At 48.6% G+C, this 20,567-nt stretch overlaps 1 protein-coding gene across 1 annotated transcript in view; it reads right to left on the reverse strand.

Annotated features, from left to right (window-relative positions):
- Positions 1–20,567, reverse strand: part of LOC110492720 (constitutive coactivator of PPAR-gamma-like protein 2) — a 108,810-nt gene that overhangs the window by 31,663 nt on the left and 56,580 nt on the right. Inside the window, exons 10-12 of the mRNA XM_036947862.1 lie at positions 19,192–19,441; positions 18,603–18,717; positions 9,964–10,173 (exon numbers count right to left, since the gene is read on the reverse strand). Coding sequence (XP_036803757.1) covers positions 9,964–10,173; positions 18,603–18,717; positions 19,192–19,441 — 575 coding nt within the window. The remainder of the gene's footprint in view (positions 1–9,963; positions 10,174–18,602; positions 18,718–19,191; positions 19,442–20,567) is intronic.

Below are 20,567 nucleotides of genomic sequence, written 5' to 3' on the forward strand. Positions count from 1 at the left end.
GATATACACGTTGAGACCCCCAGGATGGAGAGGAGAGAGAGATATACACGTTGAGACCCCCAGGATGGAGAGGAGAGAGAGAGATATATACACGTTGAGACCCCCAGGATGGAGAGGAGAGAGATGTATACACGTTGAGACCCCCAGGATGGAGAGGGGAGAGAGATATACACGTTGAGACCCCCAGGATGGAGAGGGGAGAGAGAGAGATACACGTTGAGACCCCCAGGATGGAGAGGAGAGAGAGATATACACGTTGAGACCCCCAGGATGGAGAGGAGAGAGATACACGTTGAGACCCCCAGGATGGAGAGGAGAGAGATACACGTTGAGACCCCCAGGATGGAGAGGAGAGATATACACGTTGAGACCCCCTGGATGGAGAGGAGAGAGAGAGAGATACACGTTGAGACCCCCAGGATGGAGAGGAGAGAGATGTATACACGTTGAGACCCCCAGGATGGAGAGGAGAGATATACACGTTGAGACCCCCAGGATGGAGAGGAGAGAGAGATACACGTTGAGACCCCCAGGATGGAGAGGAGAGAGAGATACACGTTGAGACCCCCTGGATGGAGAGGAGAGAGAGATATACACGTTGAGACCCCCAGGATGGAGAGGAGAGAGATACACGTTGAGACCCCCAGGATGGAGAGGAGAGAGATACACGTTGAGACCCCCAGGATGGAGAGGAGAGAGATACACGTTGAGACCCCCAGGATGGAGAGGAGAGATACACGTTGAGACCCCCAGGATGGAGAGGAGAGGAGAGAGAGATATACACGTTGAGACCCCCAGGATGGAGAGGAGAGAGAGAGAGATACACGTTGAGACCCCCAGGATGGAGAGGAGAGATACACGTTGAGACCCCCAGGATGGAGAGGAGAGAGAGAGATATATACACGTTGAGACCCCCAGGATGGAGAGGAGAGAGATACACGTTGAGACCCCCAGGATGGAGAGGAGAGAGATACACGTTGAGACCCCCAGGATGGAGAGGAGAGATACACGTTGAGACCCCCAGGATGGAGAGGAGAGAGAGATATACACGTTGAGACCCCCAGGATGGAGAGGAGAGAGAGAGAGATACACGTTGAGACCCCCAGGATGGAGAGGAGAGAGAGAGATATATACACGTTGAGACCCCCAGGATGGAGAGGAGAGAGATACACGTTGAGACCCCCAGGATGGAGAGGAGAGATACACGTTGAGACCCCCAGGATGGAGAGGAGAGAGAGATATACACGTTGAGACCCCCAGGATGGAGAGGAGAGAGAGAGAGATACACGTTGAGACCCCCAGGATGGAGAGGAGAGAGAGAGATATACACGTTGAGACCCCCAGGATGGAGAGGAGAGAGAGATACACGTTGAGACCCCCAGGATGGAGAGGAGAGAGAGATACACGTTGAGACCCCCAGGATGGAGAGGAGAGAGATGTATACACGTTGAGACCCCCAGGATGGAGAGGAGAGAGAGAGAGATACACGTTGAGACCCCCAGGATGGAGAGGAGAGAGATATATACACGTTGAGACCCCCAGGATGGAGAGGAGAGAGAGATACACGTTGAGACCCCCAGGATGGAGAGGAGAGAGATACACGTTGAGACCCCCAGGATGGAGAGGAGAGATACACGTTGAGACCCCCAGGATGGAGAGGAGAGAGAGATATACACGTTGAGACCCCCAGGATGGAGAGGAGAGAGATATATACACGTTGAGACCCCCAGGATGGAGAGGAGAGAGAGAGAGATACACGTTGAGACCCCCAGGATGGAGAGGAGAGAGATACACGTTGAGACCCCCAGGATGGAGAGGAGAGAGATACACGTTGAGACCCCCAGGATGGAGAGGAGAGAGATATACACGCTGAGACCCCCAGGATGGAGAGGAGAGAGAGATATACACGTTGAGACCCCCAGGATGGAGAGGAGAGGAGAGAGAGATATACACGTTGAGACCCCCAGGATGGAGAGGAGAGAGAGATATACACGTTGAGACCCCCAGGATGGAGAGGAGAGAGATATATACACGTTGAGACCCCCAGGATGGAGAGGAGAGAGATATATACACGTTGAGACCCCCAGGATGGAGAGGAGAGGAGAGAGAGATATACACGTTGAGACCCCCAGGATGGAGAGGAGAGAGATATATACACGTTGAGACCCCCAGGATGGAGAGGAGAGAGAGAGAGAGATACACGTTGAGACCCCCAGGATGGAGAGGAGAGATATACACGTTGAGATCCCCAGGATGGAGAGGAGAGGAGAGAGAGATATACACATTGAGACCCCCAGGATGGAGAGGAGAGAGATATATACACGTTGAGACCCCCAGGAAGGAGAGGAGAGAGAGAGAGATACACGTTGAGACCCCCAGGATGGAGAGGAGAGATATACACGTTGAGACCCCCAGGATGGAGAGGAGAGAGAGATATACACGTTGAGACCCCCAGGATGGAGAGGAGAGAGAGAGAGATACACGTTGAGACCCCCAGGATGGAGAGGAGAGAGAGAGATATACACGTTGAGACCCCCAGGATGGAGAGGAGAGAGAGAGATATACACGTTGAGACCCCCAGGATGGAGAGGAGAGAGAGATACACGTTGAGACCCCCAGGATGGAGAGGAGAGAGAGATACACGTTGAGACCCCCAGGATGGAGAGGAGAGAGATGTATACACGTTGAGACCCCCAGGATGGAGAGGAGAGAGAGAGAGATACACGTTGAGACCCCCAGGATGGAGAGGAGAGAGATATATACACGTTGAGACCCCCAGGATGGAGAGGAGAGAGAGATACACGTTGAGACCCCCAGGATGGAGAGGAGAGAGATACACGTTGAGACCCCCAGGATGGAGAGGAGAGATACACGTTGAGACCCCCAGGATGGAGAGGAGAGAGAGATATACACGTTGAGACCCCCAGGATGGAGAGGAGAGAGATATATACACGTTGAGACCCCCAGGATGGAGAGGAGAGAGAGAGAGATACACGTTGAGACCCCCAGGATGGAGAGGAGAGAGATACACGTTGAGACCCCCAGGATGGAGAGGAGAGAGATATACACGTTGAGACCCCCAGGATGGAGAGGAGAGAGAGATATACACGTTGAGACCCCCAGGATGGAGAGGAGAGGAGAGAGATATATACACGTTGAGACCCCCAGGATGGAGAGGAGAGAGAGATATACACGTTGAGACCCCCAGGATGGAGAGGAGAGAGATATATACACGTTGAGACCCCCAGGATGGAGAGGAGAGAGATATATACACGTTGAGACCCCCAGGATGGAGAGGAGAGGAGAGAGAGATATACACGTTGAGACCCCCAGGATGGAGAGGAGAGAGATATATACACGTTGAGACCCCCAGGATGGAGAGGAGAGAGAGAGAGATACACGTTGAGACCCCCAGGATGGAGAGGAGAGATATACACGTTGAGACCCCCAGGATGGAGAGGAGAGAGAGATATACACATTGAGACCCCCAGGATGGAGAGGAGAGAGATATATACACGTTGAGACCCCCAGGATGGAGAGGAGAGAGAGAGAGATACACGTTGAGACCCCCAGGATGGAGAGGAGAGATATACACGTTGAGACCCCCAGGATGGAGAGGAGAGAGAGATATACACGTTGAGACCCCCAGGATGGAGAGGAGAGAGATACACGTTGAGACCCCCAGGATGGAGAGGAGAGAGAGATATACACGTTGAGACCCCCAGGATGGAGAGGAGAGAGAGATATACACATTGAGACCCCCAGGATGGAGAGGAGAGAGAGATACACACGTTGAGACCCCCAAGATGGAGAGGAGAGAGAGATATACACGTTGAGACCCCCAGGATGGAGAGGGGAGAGAGAGAGATACACGTTGAGACCCCCAAGATGGAGAGGAGAGAGAGATATACACGTTGAGACCCCCAGGATGGAGAGGAGAGAGATACACACGTTGAGACCCCCAGGATGGAGAGGAGAGAGAGATATACACGTTGAGACCCCCAGGATGGAGAGGGGAGAGAGAGAGATACACGTTGAGACCCCCAGGATGGAGAGGAGAGAGAGATATACACGTTGAGACCCCCAGGATGGAGAGGAGAGATACACGTTGAGACCCCCAGGATGGAGAGGAGAGGAGAGAGAGATATACACGTTGAGACCCCCAGGATGGAGAGGAGAGAGAGATACACGTTGAGACCCCCAGGATGGAGAGGAGAGAGAGATACACGTTGAGACCCCGAGGATGGAGAGGAGAGAGAGATATACACGTTGAGACCCCCAGGATGGAGAGGAGAGAGATACACGTTGAGACCCCCAGGATGGAGAGGAGAGAGAGAGATATATACACGTTGAGACCCCCAGGATGGAGAGGAGAGAGATGTATACACGTTGAGACCCCCAGGATGGAGAGGGGAGAGAGATATACACGTTGAGACCCCCAGGATGGAGAGGGGAGAGAGAGAGATACACGTTGAGACCCCCAGGATGGAGAGGAGAGAGAGATATACACGTTGAGACCCCCAGGATGGAGAGGAGAGAGATACACGTTGAGACCCCCAGGATGGAGAGGAGAGATACACGTTGAGACCCCCAGGATGGAGAGGAGAGGAGAGAGAGATATACACGTTGAGACCCCCAGGATGGAGAGGAGAGAGAGATACACGTTGAGACCCCCAGGATGGAGAGGAGAGAGAGATATACACGTTGAGACCCCCAGGATGGAGAGGAGAGAGATGTATACACGTTGAGATCCCCAGGATGGAGGGGAGAGAGAGATACACGTTGAGACCCCCAGGATGGAGAGGAGAGATACACGTTGAGACCCCCAGGATGGAGAGGAGAGAGATGTATATACGTTGAGACCCCCAGGATGGAGAGGAGAGAGAGATACACGTTGAGACCCCCAGGATGGAGAGGAGAGAGAGATATACACGTTGAGACCCCCAGGATGGAGAGGAGAGAGAGAGATATATACACGTTGAGACCCCCAGGATGGAGAGGAGAGAGATATATACACGTTGAGACCCCCAGGATGGAGAGGAGAGAGAGATACACGTTGAGACCCCGAGGATGGAGAGGAGAGAGAGATATACACGTTGAGACCCCCAGGATGGAGAGGAGAGATACACGTTGAGACCCCCAGGATGGAGAGGAGAGAGAGATATACACGTTGAGACCCCCAGGATGGAGAGGAGAGGAGAGAGATACACGTTGAGACCCCCAGGATGGAGAGGAGAGAGAGATATACACGTTGAGACCCCCAGGATGGAGAGGAGAGAGATACACGTTGAGACCCCCAGGATGGAGAGGAGAGAGAGAGAGATACACGTTGAGACCCCCAGGATGGAGAGGAGAGATATACACGTTGAGACCCCCAGGATGGAGGGGAGAGAGATATACACATTGAGACCCCCAGGATGGAGAGGAGAGATATACACGTTGAGACCCCCAGGATGGAGAGGAGAGAGAGATATACACGTTGAGACCCCCAGGATGGAGAGGAGAGATACACGTTGAGACCCCCAGGATGGAGAGGAGAGATACACGTTGAGACCCCCAGGATGGAGAGGAGAGATACACGTTGAGACCCCCAGGATGGAGAGGAGAGAGAGATACACGTTGAGACCCCCAGGATGGAGAGGAGAGAGAGATACACGTTGAGACCCCCAGGATGGAGAGGAGAGAGATATACACGTTGAGACCCCCTGGATGGAGAGGAGAGAGATACACATTGAGACCCCCAGGATGGAGAGGAGAGAGATGTATACACGTTGAGACCCCCAGGATGGAAAGGAGAGATATACACGTTGAGACCCCCAGGATGGAGAGGAGAGAGAGATACACGTTGAGACCCCCAGGATGGAGAGGAGAGAGAGATATACACGTTGAGACCCCCAGGATGGAGAGGAGAGAGATACACATTGAGACCCCCAGGATGGAGAGGAGACAGATGTATACACGTTGAGACCCCCAGGATGGAGAGGAGAGAGATACACGTTGAGACCCCCAGGATGGAGAGGAGAGAGATACACGTTGAGACCCCCAGGATGGAGAGGAGAGATACACGTTGAGACCCCCAGGATGGAGAGGAGAGAGATGTATACACGTTGAGACCCCCAGGATGGAGAGGAGAGAGATACACATTGAGACCCCCAGGATGGAGAGGAGAGAGATATACACGTTGAGACCCCCAGGAATTCGCAACTTCCGGCGCCGACAGAGATGGCCGCCTCGCTTCGCGTTACGAGGAAACTATGCAGTATTTTGTATTTTTTACGTGTTATTTCTTACATTGGTACCCCAGGTAATCTTAGGTTTCATTACATACAGTCGGGAGGAACCACTGAATATAAGAGCAACGTCAACTCACCATCACTACAACCAGGAATATGACTATCCCGGAGCGGATCCTGTGTTTTGCCCACCACCCAGGACAATGGAATGGATCCCAGCCGGCGAACCAAAACAACGACGCCGTAAAAGAGGCAAACGAAGCGGTCTTCTGGTCAGGCTCCGGAGACGGGCACATCACGCACCGCTCCCTAGCATACTACTCGCCAATGTCCAGTCTCTTGACAACGAGGTTGATGAAATCCGAGCAAGGGTAGCGTTCCAGAGAGACATCAGAGACTGCAACGTTCTTTGTTTCACGGAAACATGGCTCACTCGAGAGACGCTATCGGAGTCAGTACAGCCAGCTGGTTTCTTCACGCATCGCGCCGACAGAAACAAACATCTTTCTGGTAAGAAGAGGGGCGGGGGCGTATGCCTTATGGTTAACAAGACGTGGTGTGGTCACAACAACATACATGAACTCAAGTCCTTCTGTTCACCTGACTTAGAATTCCTCACAATCAAATGTCGACCGCATTATCTACCAAGAGAATTCTCTTCGATTATAATCACAGCCGCATTTATTCCCCCCAAGCAGACACATTGACGGCCCTGAATGAACTTAATTTGACTCTATGTGAACTGGAAACCACATATCCTGAGGCTGCATTCATTGTAGCTGGGGATTTTAACAAGCTAATCTGAAAACAAGACTCCCAAAATTCTATCAGCATATCGATAGTGCTACCAGGGCTGGTAAAACCCTGGATCATTGTTATTCTAACTTCCGCGACGCATATAAGGCCCTCCCGTGCCCTCCCTTCGGAGAAGCTGACCACGACTCCATTTTGTTGCTCCCTGCCTATAGACAGAGACTAAAACTGGAAGCTCCCGCGCTCAGGTCTGTTCAACGCTGGTCCGACCAATCTGATTCCACGCTTCAAAGATTGCTTCGATCACATGGACTGGGATATGTTCCGCATTGCGTCCAACAACAACATTGACGAATACGCTGATTCGGTGAGCGAGTTTATTAGCAAGTGCATTGGCGATGTAGTACCCACAGCAACTATTAAAGCATTCCCAAACCAGAAACCGTGGATTGATTGCAGCATTCGCGCGAAACTGAAAGCGGGAACCACTGCTTTTAATCAGGGCAAGGTGACCGGAAACATGCCTGAGCACAAACAGTGTAGCTATTCCCTCCGCAAGGCAATCAAACAAGCTAAGCGTCAGTATAGAGACAAAGTAGAGTCGTAATTCAACGGCTCAAACACAGAGGTATGTGGCAGGGTCTACAGTCAATCACGGATTACAAAAAGAAAACCAGCCCCATCGCGGACCAGGATGTCTTGCTCCCAGACAACTTCTTTGCTCGCTTTGAGGACAATACAGTGCCTCTGACACGGCCAGCTACCAAAACCTGCGGACTCTCCTTCACTGCAGCCGACGTGAGTAAAACATTTAACTTGTTTGCGACAGGGGGCAGCATTTTCACTTTGGATGAATAGCGTACCCAGAGTGAACTGCCTCCTACTCAGTCCCAGATGCTAATATATGCATATTATTATTAGTATTGGATAGAAAACACTCCGTTTCTAGAACTGTTTGAATTAAGTCTGTGAGTATAACATAACTCATTGGGCAGGCAAAAACCTGAGAGCCAAGACAAAGCAGGAGTGGCTTTGGGACAGGTCTCTGCATGTCTTTGAGTGGCCCTGCCAGAGTCCAGACTTGAACCTGATCGAACATCTCTGGAGACCTGAAAATAGCTGTGCAGCGACGCTCCCCATCCAACCTGACCGAGCTTGAGAGGACCTGCAGAGAGAAATGGGAGAAACTCCCCAAATACAGGTGTTCCAAGCTTGTAGCGTCATACCCAAGAAGACTTGAGGCTGTAATTGCTGCCAAAGGTGCTTCAAAGTACTGAGTAAAGGATCTGAATAGTTATATAAATGTGATTTCATTATTTATTTTTTTATACGTTGGCAAAAAAATCTAAAAACCGGTTTTTACTTTGTCATTATGGGGTATTGTGTGTAGATTGATGGAGTGGGAATCAATTTTAGAATAAGGCTGTAACGTAACAAATTGTGAAAAAAGTCAAGGGGTCTGAATACTTTCCAAATGCACTGTATAGTGTACACTGTATACACTGCACAAAGAAATGTCCATAGATAAACAGGAACAACTAAATGCAGCTAGTTTGCTGTGTAGTGTTTGTGTTAGCTGTGTTGTTGCATAGGTAGCAAGGGGGAAAGGTCAGGTAGCAAGGGGGAAAGGTCAGGTAGCAAGGGGCAAAGGGTCAGGTAGCAAGGGGGAAAGGTCAGGTAGCAAGGGGGAAAGGTCAGGTAGCAAGGGGGAAAGGTCAGGTAGCAAGGGGGGAAAGGTCAGGTAGCAAGGGGGAAAGGTCAGGTAGCAAGGGGGAAAGGTCAGGTAGCAAGAGGGAAAGGTCAAGTAGCAAGAGGGAAAAGATCAGGTAGCAAGGGGGAAAGGTCAGGTAGCAAGGGGCAAAGGGTCAGGTAGCAAGGGGGAAAGGTCAGGTAGCAAGGGGGAAAAGTCAGGTAGCAAGAGGGAAAAGGTCAGGTAGCAAGGGGGAAAGGTCAGGTAGCAAGAGGGAAAAGGTCAGGTAGCAAGGGGCAAAGGGTCAGGTAGCAAGGGGGAAAGGGTCAGGTAGCAAGAGGGAAAGGTCAAGTAGCAAGAGGGAAAAGGTCAGGTAGCAAGAGGGAAAGGTCAAGTAGCAAGGGGCAAAGGGTCAGGTAGCAAGGGGGAAAGTTCAGGTAGCAAGAGGGAAAGGTCAAGTAGCAAGAGGGAAAAGGTCAGGTAGCAAGAGGGAAAAGGTCAGGTAGCAAGAGGGAAAAGGTCTGTCACCAGTCAACAAATGACCAGTGAACCTTGGCTGGAAACAATGCAATGGAACGAACGCCTAGACGGCTTGGGTAGCAACCTCAGGACTATCTCCTCTGGAAAGGATGAAATAGTAGGAATAAATTAATGTTAATCATTTTAATATGCTGGTAGCCGTTGTATAAAAGTGATAATGGCCTCAATAACGTGGTTTGGAGGATATATTGGACCGGTCTGTCGGCCCGAGACAAAACACACCGTACCATTATATCCTCCAAACCACAGCTTCTCGGGCATTATCACTAAAATAGAATTGTCACTGCTCAGTGGGGAGAACGGCGCTAACTTTGAACGTTAAATGAAATCCCCAGAATACAAAATACATTTGGGCCCATTTACAAAGCTAACAGACTACCATCTACCATGTGCAAAAGCGACCTGTTCCTGGTTTTATGGTGTATTCCTGAGTCTTCCCCTTTAAATTGACATAGAAACGCCCCCTAGTCAACACTTTTAAGTACAAGAATATTACGTTTTAAAATAGCTAGTGTCAACACTTAAGTACAATAATATTAAGGTTATAATATTGTAGAGCATAATCAAATTAATGTTATTTAAGGCAAAGAAAACAATGTTTTAAGTTTAAGTTAGTAGCACCCTCTTGAATTGCCCCGTTTTACACTGCATTCTAGAGCAGGTAGTGAACGCCCTATACGTTGCCATGTTTCTGTCCGGCTCCCCGACCTCGAACCGCCGACCCAGAGAGGGGTCACACACACCTACCTGTCCTTCACACATGTCGAACAGGGCCAGTCGGTCTCGGCCGGCGCGGGCCAGTTTGGTCTGGAAGAGTTTCCCGTCGAAGAAGCCCCAGGGGCAGCAGTGTTCCCATGGTAACGGCTGACCACACACGTCATTGACCAACAGAGCAGTGTCCACGCCCGCCATGAAGAGAGACGCCAGCTGGACCCCCCGACTGTCTACCTTCTCTACCTACAGAGATACACACAATAAAATATAGTCACTGAACAAAAATACACGCAACAATTTCAATGATTTTACTGAGTTTACAGTTTGTAAGGAAATCAGTAAAAATACATTCATTAGGCCCTAATCTATGGATTTTACATGACTGGGCAGGGGCACAGCCATGGATCGGCATATGCCCACCCACTGGGAGCCAGGTCCAGCCAATCAGACTGAGTTTTTCCAAACAATTTTTTTTTTTATTTCAGCTCATGGGATCAACACTTGTATGTATGAATTCAGTGTGTTAGTTGTTTTGGATATGATTTAGGCCTATATGATCAGCACTACTTTCTAAGAGAACCTTTATCCTGTCTTCTCTTGAGATTAAAGTCATATTTAGATTTACTGCAAGATATGAATTGCCACAATGACATTTGTTCCTCAAATTAGGTATTTTATTGGCTCTGCTCCTTTTGACACTTAGGGTAAGGAAACCAATGTTCTGTGGGTGGGATTGTCAGAGGAGGGGGCAGGATGTTTGTGAGTCAGAGTTGGTAGGGTTTCAGAGCTGTCAATCAATCACTGTGGGTGGGACTTGAGGGAAGGCTGTTTTTCTTTAGCAATGTAGTAAAGTAAAAGTTGTAAAAAAAAAATAAATAGTAGAGTACAGATACCCCCCAAAAAACTACTTAAGTAGTACTTTAAAGTATTATTTTAAAGTACTTGCCAGTGTAGCCTAGTGATGGGTTGTTCATGAATGAAATGCTCTTTTTGAATAGATCTTTTAGGTAAATGGAACCGAATCACATCAGTGAGAAAGACATTCATTTGGCTCCCTAATTAGCATACTAGTAGGCTACTACTGCTTTTTGCCGATTATCTGCACATAAATTATGAATACATTTGAAGATGTTGAATCCAACTGCAGGAACAATAGGTAGTGGAGAGAGAGCCTCACTGTGGTCCAAAATATGATAAAATAAATAATGTATAAATTTTCCCTGATACCCAAAAGCACTTGCTACACCCGCAATAACATCTGCTAAACACGTATGTGACCAATAAAATGTGATTTGATTAGATTTTTATTAGACATTTTGAATGCTTAGCAGGACAGGAAAATTGTCTAATTCACCCACTTAAAGAGAAAATCCTTGGTCATCCCTACTGCATCTGATCTGGCGGACTCACTAAACACATGTGACTCACCACCTGGATTCGGTAGCAACATTTGAAATGATGTTTTTACACTGGATAAAAGTATAGACTCGGAGCTACAAAATGGTATATCATACACTACAGTTGAGGAACAATGGGAAAGTAATTCTGCTTTGGAAGTTGAACAACTTGTAAACTCATTTTGCCTTTGAATGTTTGGGTATCTAGTGAAGAGCTCTTCTTCATCTACACCCATTCAGCATAGTTCACACCCTCTTAAGCTTTAGCCCCACCAAACTCGTTTCACTCTTGGAGTGCACTTGATGCTCTGATGATTTGTTTACCTCTGGATAACATGAAAACAGCCTAACCAGCTCTGCTGCCTACAATTACATTATGCTTTTTTTCAGACGTTTACTGACACCGGCCATATTCAACAGGTGTTGTACACACGTCACGTAACATTAGCTAATGAGCCAGCCAGCTAACGTTAGCTAACGAGACAGACAGCTAACGTTAGCTAGTTAAACAACAATAAACACAGTGCCAACAATGCCACAGTGCTGGGAGCTAACCAACCAGGTGCAATGTTAGCTAGCTAACATTAGGCTCTAACTAGAACAGAAAACAGCTCTGGGATACGAATAATACAGTCAGCTAGGGAGCCAGCCAGCTAACGTTAGCTAGCTAGCTAATAGTACACTTTAGCTTGAAATGAAACCACTTTCTGCACAAATTAGAAACGTGTAATATCTGAAAATGTAGCTAGCTACAGCTAGACTATCTTACCTGTATACATCATCATCCATGATGGACACGTCTCCCTGTCAGGATATCAGCATTGCACTTAATTTGAAGATGTAATCCAGATGTAACTTCTCAGATAGAGTTCAGTTTGTCAAATCGGAGGGTGTGTTGTCCGGACCTCTGACAGTCTCTATGAGGGTGCCACAGGGTTCAATTCTCGGGCCGACTCTTTTCTCTGTATACATCAATGATGTCGCTCTTGCTGCTGGTGATTCTATGATCCACCTCTATGCAGACAACACCATTCTGTATACATCTGGCCCTTCTTTGGACACTGTGTTAAGCATCTCCAATCCAAAATTACATCTAGAATCGGCTTCCTATTTCGCAACAAAGCCTCCTTCACTCATGCTGCTAAACATACCATCGTAAAACGGACTATCCTACCGATCCTTGACATTCGGCGATGTCATTTACAAAATAGCCTCTAACATTCTACTCAACAAATTGGATGCAGTCTATCACAGTGCCATCTGTTTTGTCACCAAAGCCCGATATACTACGCACCAGTGCGACCTGTACGCTCTCGTTGGCTGGCCCTCGCTTCATACTCGTCGCCAAACCCACTGGCTCCAGGTCATCTATAAGTCTTTGCTAGGTAAAACCCCGCCTTATCTCAGCTCACTGGTCACCATAGCAACACCCACCCATAGCACGCGCTCCAGCAGGTATTTTTCATTGGTCATCCCCAAAGCCAACTCCTCCTCCTTCGGCCGCCTTTTCTTCCAGTTCTCTGTTGCCAACGACTGGAACGAATTGCAAAAATCACTGAAGCTGGAGACTTCTATCTCCCTCACTAGCTTTTAGCACAGCTGTTAGAGCAGCTTACCGATCACTGCACCTGTACATAGCCCATCTGTAAACAGCTCACCCAAATACCTCATCCCCATACTGTTATTTATTTTTGCTCTTTTGCACCCCAATATCTCTACTTTCACATAATCTGCACATCACTCCAGTGTTAATGCTAAATTGTAATTATTTTGCCACTATGGCCTATTTATTGCCTTACCTCCCTTATCTCACCTCATTTGCACACACTGTATATATATTTTTCTATTGTGTTATTGACTGTACGTTTGTTTGTGTAACTCTGTGCTGTGGTTTTTGTCGCACAGCTTTGCTTTATATTGGCCAGGTCGCAGTTGTAAATGAGAACCTTTTCTCAACTAGCCTACCAGGTGAAATAAAGGTGAAATAAAAAATAAGTAAACTCAATAAAATCTTTGAAATTGTGGCATGTTGCGTTTATATTTTTGTTCAGTATACGACCACATCCTCTCCTATACCAACTCTATCAGATCTAGAAACATTAGAACAGGTGCCGACAGAGATGGCCGCCTCGCTTCGCGTTCCTAGGAAACTATGCAGTTTTTTGTTTTTTTTACGTGTTATTTCTTACATTGGTACCCCAGGTCATCTTAGGTTTCTTTACATACAGTCGAGAAGAACTACTGAATATAAGAGCAGCTTCAACTCGCCATCAGTACGACCAAGAATATGACTATCCCGGAGCGGATCCTGTGTTCTGCCTTTCACCCAGGACAACGGAATGGATCCCAGCCGGCGACCCAAAACAACGACGCCGTAAAAGAGGCAAACGACGCAGTCTTCTGGTCAGGCTCCGGAGACGGGCACATCGCGCGCCACTCCCTAGCATACTACTCGCCAATGTCCAGTCTCTTGACAACAAGGTTGATGAAATCCGAGCAAGGGTAGCATTCCATAGGGACATCAGGGACTGTAACGTTCTTTGCTTCACGGAAACATGGCTCACTCGAGAGATGCTTATCGGAGTCGGTGCAGCCAGCTGGTTTCTCCACGCATCGCGCCGACAGAAACAAACATCTTTCTGGTAAGAAGAGGGGCGGAGGCGTATGCCTTTATGGTTAACGAGACGTGGTGTGGTCACAACAACATACAGGAACTCAAGTCCTTCTGTTCACCTGATTTAGAATTCCTCACAATCAAATGTCGACCGCATTATCTACCAAGGGAATTCTCTTTGATTATAATCACAGCCGTATATATTCCCCCCCAAGCAGACACATCGATGGCTCTGAACGAACTTTATTTGACTCTTTGCAAACTGGAATCCACACATCCTGAGGCTGCATTCATTGTAGCTGGGGATTTTAACAAGGCTAATCTGAAAACAAGACTCCCTAAATTGTATCAGCATATCGATTGCACAACCAGGGCTGGTAAAACCTTGGATCATTGCTACTCTAACTTCCGCGATGCATATAAGGCCCTTCCCCGCACTCCTTTCAGAAAAGCTGACCACGACTCCATTTTTTTGCTCCCTGCCTACAGACAGAAGCTAAAACAAGAAGCTCCCACGCTCAGGTCTGTTCAAAGCTGGTCTGACCAATCTGATTCCACGCTCCAAGACTGCTTCCATCACGTGGACTGGGATATGTTTCGTATTGCGTCAGACAACAACAATGCTGATTCGGTGAGCGAGTTCATTAGAACGTGCGTTGAAGATGTCGTTCCCATAGCAACGATTAAAACATTCCCAAACCAGAAACCGTGGATTGATGGCAGCATTCGCGTGAAACTGAAAGCGCAAACCACTGCTTTTAATCAGGGCAAGGTGACCGGAAACATGACCGAATACAAACAGTGTAGCTATTCCCTCCGCAAGGCAATCAAACAAGCTAAGCGTCAGTATAGAGACAAAGTAGAGTCGCAATTCAACGGCTCAGACAGAAGAGGTATGTGGCAGGGTCTACAGTCAATCACGGATTACAAAAATAAAACCAGCCCAGTCACAGACCAGGATGCCTTGCTCCCAGGCAGACTAAATAACTTTTTTGCCCGCTTTGAGGACAATACAGTGCCACTGACACGGCCCGCAACCAAAACATGCGGACTCTCCTTCACTGCAGCCGAGGTGAGTAAAACATTTAAACGTGTTAACCCTCGCAAGGCTGCAGGCCCAGACGGCATCCCCAGCCGCGCCCTCAGAGCATGCGCAGACCAGCTGGCTGGTGTGTTTACGGACATATTCAATCAATCCCTATCCCAGTATGCAGTTCCCACATGCTTCAAGAGGGCCACCATTGTTCCTGTTCCCAAGAAAGCTAAGGTAACTGAGCTAAACGACTACCGCCCCGTAGCACTCACTTCTGTCATCATGAAGTGCTTTGAGAGACTAGTCAAGGACCATATCACCTCCACCCTACCTGACACCCTAGACCCACTCCAATTTACTTACCGCCCAAATAGGTCCACAGACGATGCAATCTCAACCACACTGCACACTGCCCTAACCCATCTGGACAAGAGGAATACCTATGTGAGAATGCTGTTCATCGACTACAGTTCGGCATTCAACACCATAGTACCCTCCAAACTCGTCATCAAGCTCGAGACCCTGGGTCTCGACCCCGCCCTGTGCAACTGGGTACTGGACTTCCCGGACAGGCCGCCCCCCAGGTGGTGAGGGTAGGTAACAACATCTCCACCCCGCTGATCCTCAACACTGGGGCCCCACAAGGGTGCGTTCTGAGCCCTCTCCTGTACTCCCTGTTCACCCACGACTGCGTGGCCACGCACGCCTCCAACTCAATCATCAAGTTTGCGGACGACACAACAGTGGTAGGCTTGATTACCAACAACGACAAGACGGCCTACAGGGAGGAGGTGAGGGCCCTCGGAGTGTGGTGTCAGGAAAATAACCTCACACTCAACATCAACAATACTAAGGAGATGATTGTGGACTTCAGGAAACAGCAGAGGGAACACCCCCCTATCCACATCGATGGAACAGTAGTGGAGAGGGTAGTAAGTTTTAAGTTCCTCGGCATACACATCACAGACAAACTGAATTGGTCCACCCACACAGACAGCATCGTGAAGAAGGCGCAGCAGCGCCTCTTCAACCTCAGGAGGCTGAAGAAATTCGGTTTGTCACCAAAAGCACTCACAAACTTCTACAGATGCACAATCGAGAGCATCCTGTCGGGCTGTATCACCGCCTGGTACGGCAACTGCTCCGCCCACAACCGTAAGGCTCTCCAGAGGGTAGTGAGGTCTGCACAACGCATCACCGGGGGCAAACTACCTGCCCTCCAGGACACCTACACCACCCGATGTCACAGGAAGGCCATAAAGATCATCAACGACAACAACCACCCGAGCCACTGCCTGTTCACCCCGCTATCATCCAGAAGGCGAGGTCAGTACAGGTGCATCAAAGCTGGGACCGAGAGACTGAAAAACAGCTTCTATCTCAAGGCCATCACTGTTAAACAGCCACCACTAACATTGAGTGGCTGCTGCCAACACACTGACTCAACTCCAGCCACTTTAATAATGGGAATTGATGGGAATTGATGTAAAATATATCACTAGCCACTTTAAACAATGCTACTTAATATAATGTTTACATACCCTACATTATTTATCTCATATGCATACGTATATACTGTACTCTATATCATCTACTGCATCTTTAAGTAATACATGTATCACTAGCCACTTTAAACTATGCCACTTTGTTTACATACTCATATGTATATACTGTACTCAATAACATCTACTGTATCTTGCCTATGCCGCTCTGTACCATCACTCATTCATATATCTTTATGTACATATTCTTTATCCCTTTACACTTGTGTGTTTAAGGTAGTAGTTTTGGAATTGTTAGCTAGATTACTCGTTGGTTATTACTGCATTGTCGGAACTAGAAGCACAAGCATTTCACTACACTCGCATTAACATCTGCTAACCATGTGTATGTGACAAATAAAATTTGATTTGACATCTTCATGTACAGTACCAGTCAAAGGTTTGGACACACCTACTCATTCAAGGTTTTTTCTTTATTTTGACTATTTTCTACATTGTAGAATAATAGTGAAGACATCAAAACTATGAAATAACACACATGGAATCATGTAGTAACCAAAAAAGTGTTAAACAAGTCAAAATATATTTGAGATTCTTCAAAGTAGCCACTCTTTGCCTTGACAGCTTTGCACACACTTGGCATTCTCTCAACCAGATTCACCTGGAATGCTTTTCCAACAGTCTTGAAGAAGTTCCCACATATGCTGAGCACTTGTTGGCTTCTATTCCTTCACTATGCTTCCAACTCATCCCAAACCATCTCAATTGGGTTCAGATCAGGTGATTGTGGAGGCCAGATCATCTGATGCAGCACTCCATCACTCTCCTTGATCAAATAGGCCGTACACAGCCTGGAGGTGTTTTGGGTCATTGTCCTGTGATAGTCCCACTAAGCGCAAACCAGATGGGATGGTGTATCGCTGCAGAATGCTGTGGTAGCCATGCTGGTTAAGTGTGCCTTGAATTCTAAATAAATCACTGACAGTGCCACCAGCAAAGCAAAGCAACCCCACACCATCGCACCTCTTCCTCCATGCTTCAAGGTGGGAACCACACATTCGGAGATCACCCATTCACCTACTCTGCATCTCACAAAGACATGGCGGATGGAACCAAAGATCAAAAATTTGGACTCATCAGACCAAAGGACAGATTTCCACTGATCTAATGTCCATTGGTGTCCTTTAGTAGTGGTTTCTTTGCAGCAATTCAACCATGAAGGCCTGATTCACGCAGTCTCCTCTGAGCAGTTGATGTTGAGATGTGTCTGTTACTTGAACTCTGTGAAGCATTTATTTGGTCTGCAATCTGAGGCTGTTAACTCTAATGGCATTATCCTCTGCAGCAGAGATAACTCTGGGTCTTCCTTTCCTGTGGAGCACCTCATGAGAGCCAGTTTGGAATATGTTCCGGGATTCCTCATATGACATTAAGGGGTACACCACATCAGTCATTGGTTTTATCAAATAAGTGGGTTGATGACGTCGTCCCCACAGTGACTGTATGTGCATACCCCAACCAGAAGCCATGGATTACAGGCAACATCCGCACTGAGCTAAAGGCTAGAACTGCTGCGTTCAAGGAGCGGGACCCGGAAGCTTATAAGAAATCCCGCTATGACCTCCGATGAGCCATCACACAGGCAAAGTGTCAATACAGGACTAAGATCGTACAACACCGGCTCCGACACTCGTAGGATGTGGCAGGGCTTGCCAACCATTACAGACTACAAAGGGAAGCACAGCCAAGAGCTGCCCAGTGACACAAGCCTACCAGACGAGCTAAACTACTTCTATGCTCGCTTCGAGGCAAATAACACTGAAACATGCATGAGGGCACCAGCTGTTCCGGACGATTGTGTGATCACGCTCTCTGCAGCCGATGTGAGTAAGACCTTTAAACAGGTCAACATTCACAAGGCCGCAGGGCCAGACGGATTACCAGGACGTGTACTGCGAGCATGGGCTGACCAACTACACCGTTGTTTTTGGGCCATGTGACAAATAAAATGTGATTTGACTTGATTTGCATGGTGCCAGTCAAGTTGAAACAGGCTTTACATCGTCTGTCACATCACGGTGTCGTCACCATGGAAATGTGATGGTTTGGTAATATGGGTGTTGTACCTTCAGTTCCTGTAGCTGGTCTGGTTCGTAGAGCTGGTTAGAGACTGCCTGGGCCAGGAAGGCATCTAACTCATGTCTCTGTAGAATACCACCACCTGGCCACTGCATCATATACCTGTTAACACACACACACACACACACCTGTTATCACACACACACACCTTTTAACACACACACACCTGTTAACATCACACACAACTGTTAACATCACACACAACTGTTAACATCACACACAACTGTTAACATCACACACACGTCTAACACGTCTCTGTGGAATCCTACCACCTGGCCACTGAATCATATACCTGTACAGAAAGACACAGCCTCACCTGAGCACGCAGCACACACGTGGTACACATACACACACACCTCTCAAACCCTTTCAGTCTCACCTGAGCACGCAGCACACACACTTGGTACACAGACACACACACCTCTCACACCCTTTCAGTCTCACCTGAGCACGCAGCACACACACGTGGTACACAGACACACACACCTCTCACACCCTTCCAGTCTCACCTGAGCACGCAGCACACACACACGTGGTACACAGACACACACACCTCTCACACCCTTCCAGTCTCACCTGAGCACGCAGCACATGAGCAGAAGGTGTTGTGGGACCTGAGCAGGGTTGAGTAAGGCAGGACAGTCAGAGCGCAGACAGGCTAGGAAAGCTCTGGTCCTCCGGGAGCGATCTTCACTGGCTCTACCAAGCCACAGCCTCCGCAGGTTAGGACAGGTCCACTCTCTGAAGCACAGCGCTGGAACCAGCTCCGGGGTCAGGGCCGACTTCGACTTCCCACTGGACCACTCCTTCACTATCACTGGAGGAACTGCAGGACGATGAGAAGAACACATTCTCTTTTACAATAACAACCTAACCAACAAGATAAACAAATGAGCTGTGCAGCAAAGCAGACAGGTGACCGGGCTAGACAAAGCAGACAGGTGACCGGACTAGACAAAGCAGACAGGTGACCGGGCTAGACAAAGCAGACAGATGACCGGGGTAGACAAAGCAGACCGGGCTAGACAAAGCAGACAGGTGACCGGACTAGACAAAGCAGACAGGTGACCGGACTAGACAAAGCAGACAGGTGACCGGACTAGACAAAGCAGACAGGTGACCGGACTAGACAAAGCAGACAGGTGACCGGACTAGACAAAGCAAAAGCAGACAGGTGACCGGACTAGACAAAGCAGACAGGTGACCGGACTAGACAAAGCAGACAGGTGACCGGACTAGACAAAGCAGACAGGTGACCGGACTAGACAAAGCAGACAGGTGATCGGACTAGACAAAGCAGACAGGTGACCGGACTAGGCAAAGCAGACAGGTGACCGGACTAGGCAAAGCAGACAGGTGACCGGACTAGACAAAGCAGACAGGTGACCGGGCTAGACAAAGCAGACAGGTGACCGGGCTAGACAAAGCAGACAGGTGACCGGGCTAGAGAAAGCAGACCGGTGACCGGGCTAGACAAAGCAGACCGGTGACCGGGCTAGACAAAGCAGACCGGGCTAGACAAAGCAGACAGGTGACCGGGCTAGACAAAGCAGACAAGTGACCGGGCTAGACAAAGCAGAAAGGTGACCAGGCTAGACAAAGCAGACCAGGCTAGACAAAGCAGACCAGGCTAGACAAAGCAGACCAGGCTAGACAAAGCAGACAAGTGACCGGGCTAGACAAAGCAGACAGGTGACCAGACTAGACAAAGCAGACCGGTGACTGGACTAGACAAAGCAAACAGGTGACTGGACTAGACAAAGCAGACAGGTGACTGGACTAGACAAAGCAGACAGGTGACCGGGCTAGACAAAGCAGACCAGGCTAGACAAAGCAGACCAGGCTAGACAAAGCAGACAGGTGACCAGACTAGACAAAGCAGACAGGTGACCGGGCTAGACAAAGGAGACCGGGCTAGACAAAGCAGACAGGTGACCGGGTTAGACAAAGCA

The sequence above is a fragment of the Oncorhynchus mykiss genome, chromosome 16 (assembly GCF_013265735.2).
Source record: "Oncorhynchus mykiss isolate Arlee chromosome 16, USDA_OmykA_1.1, whole genome shotgun sequence".
Taxonomy (NCBI): domain Eukaryota; kingdom Metazoa; phylum Chordata; class Actinopteri; order Salmoniformes; family Salmonidae; genus Oncorhynchus; species Oncorhynchus mykiss.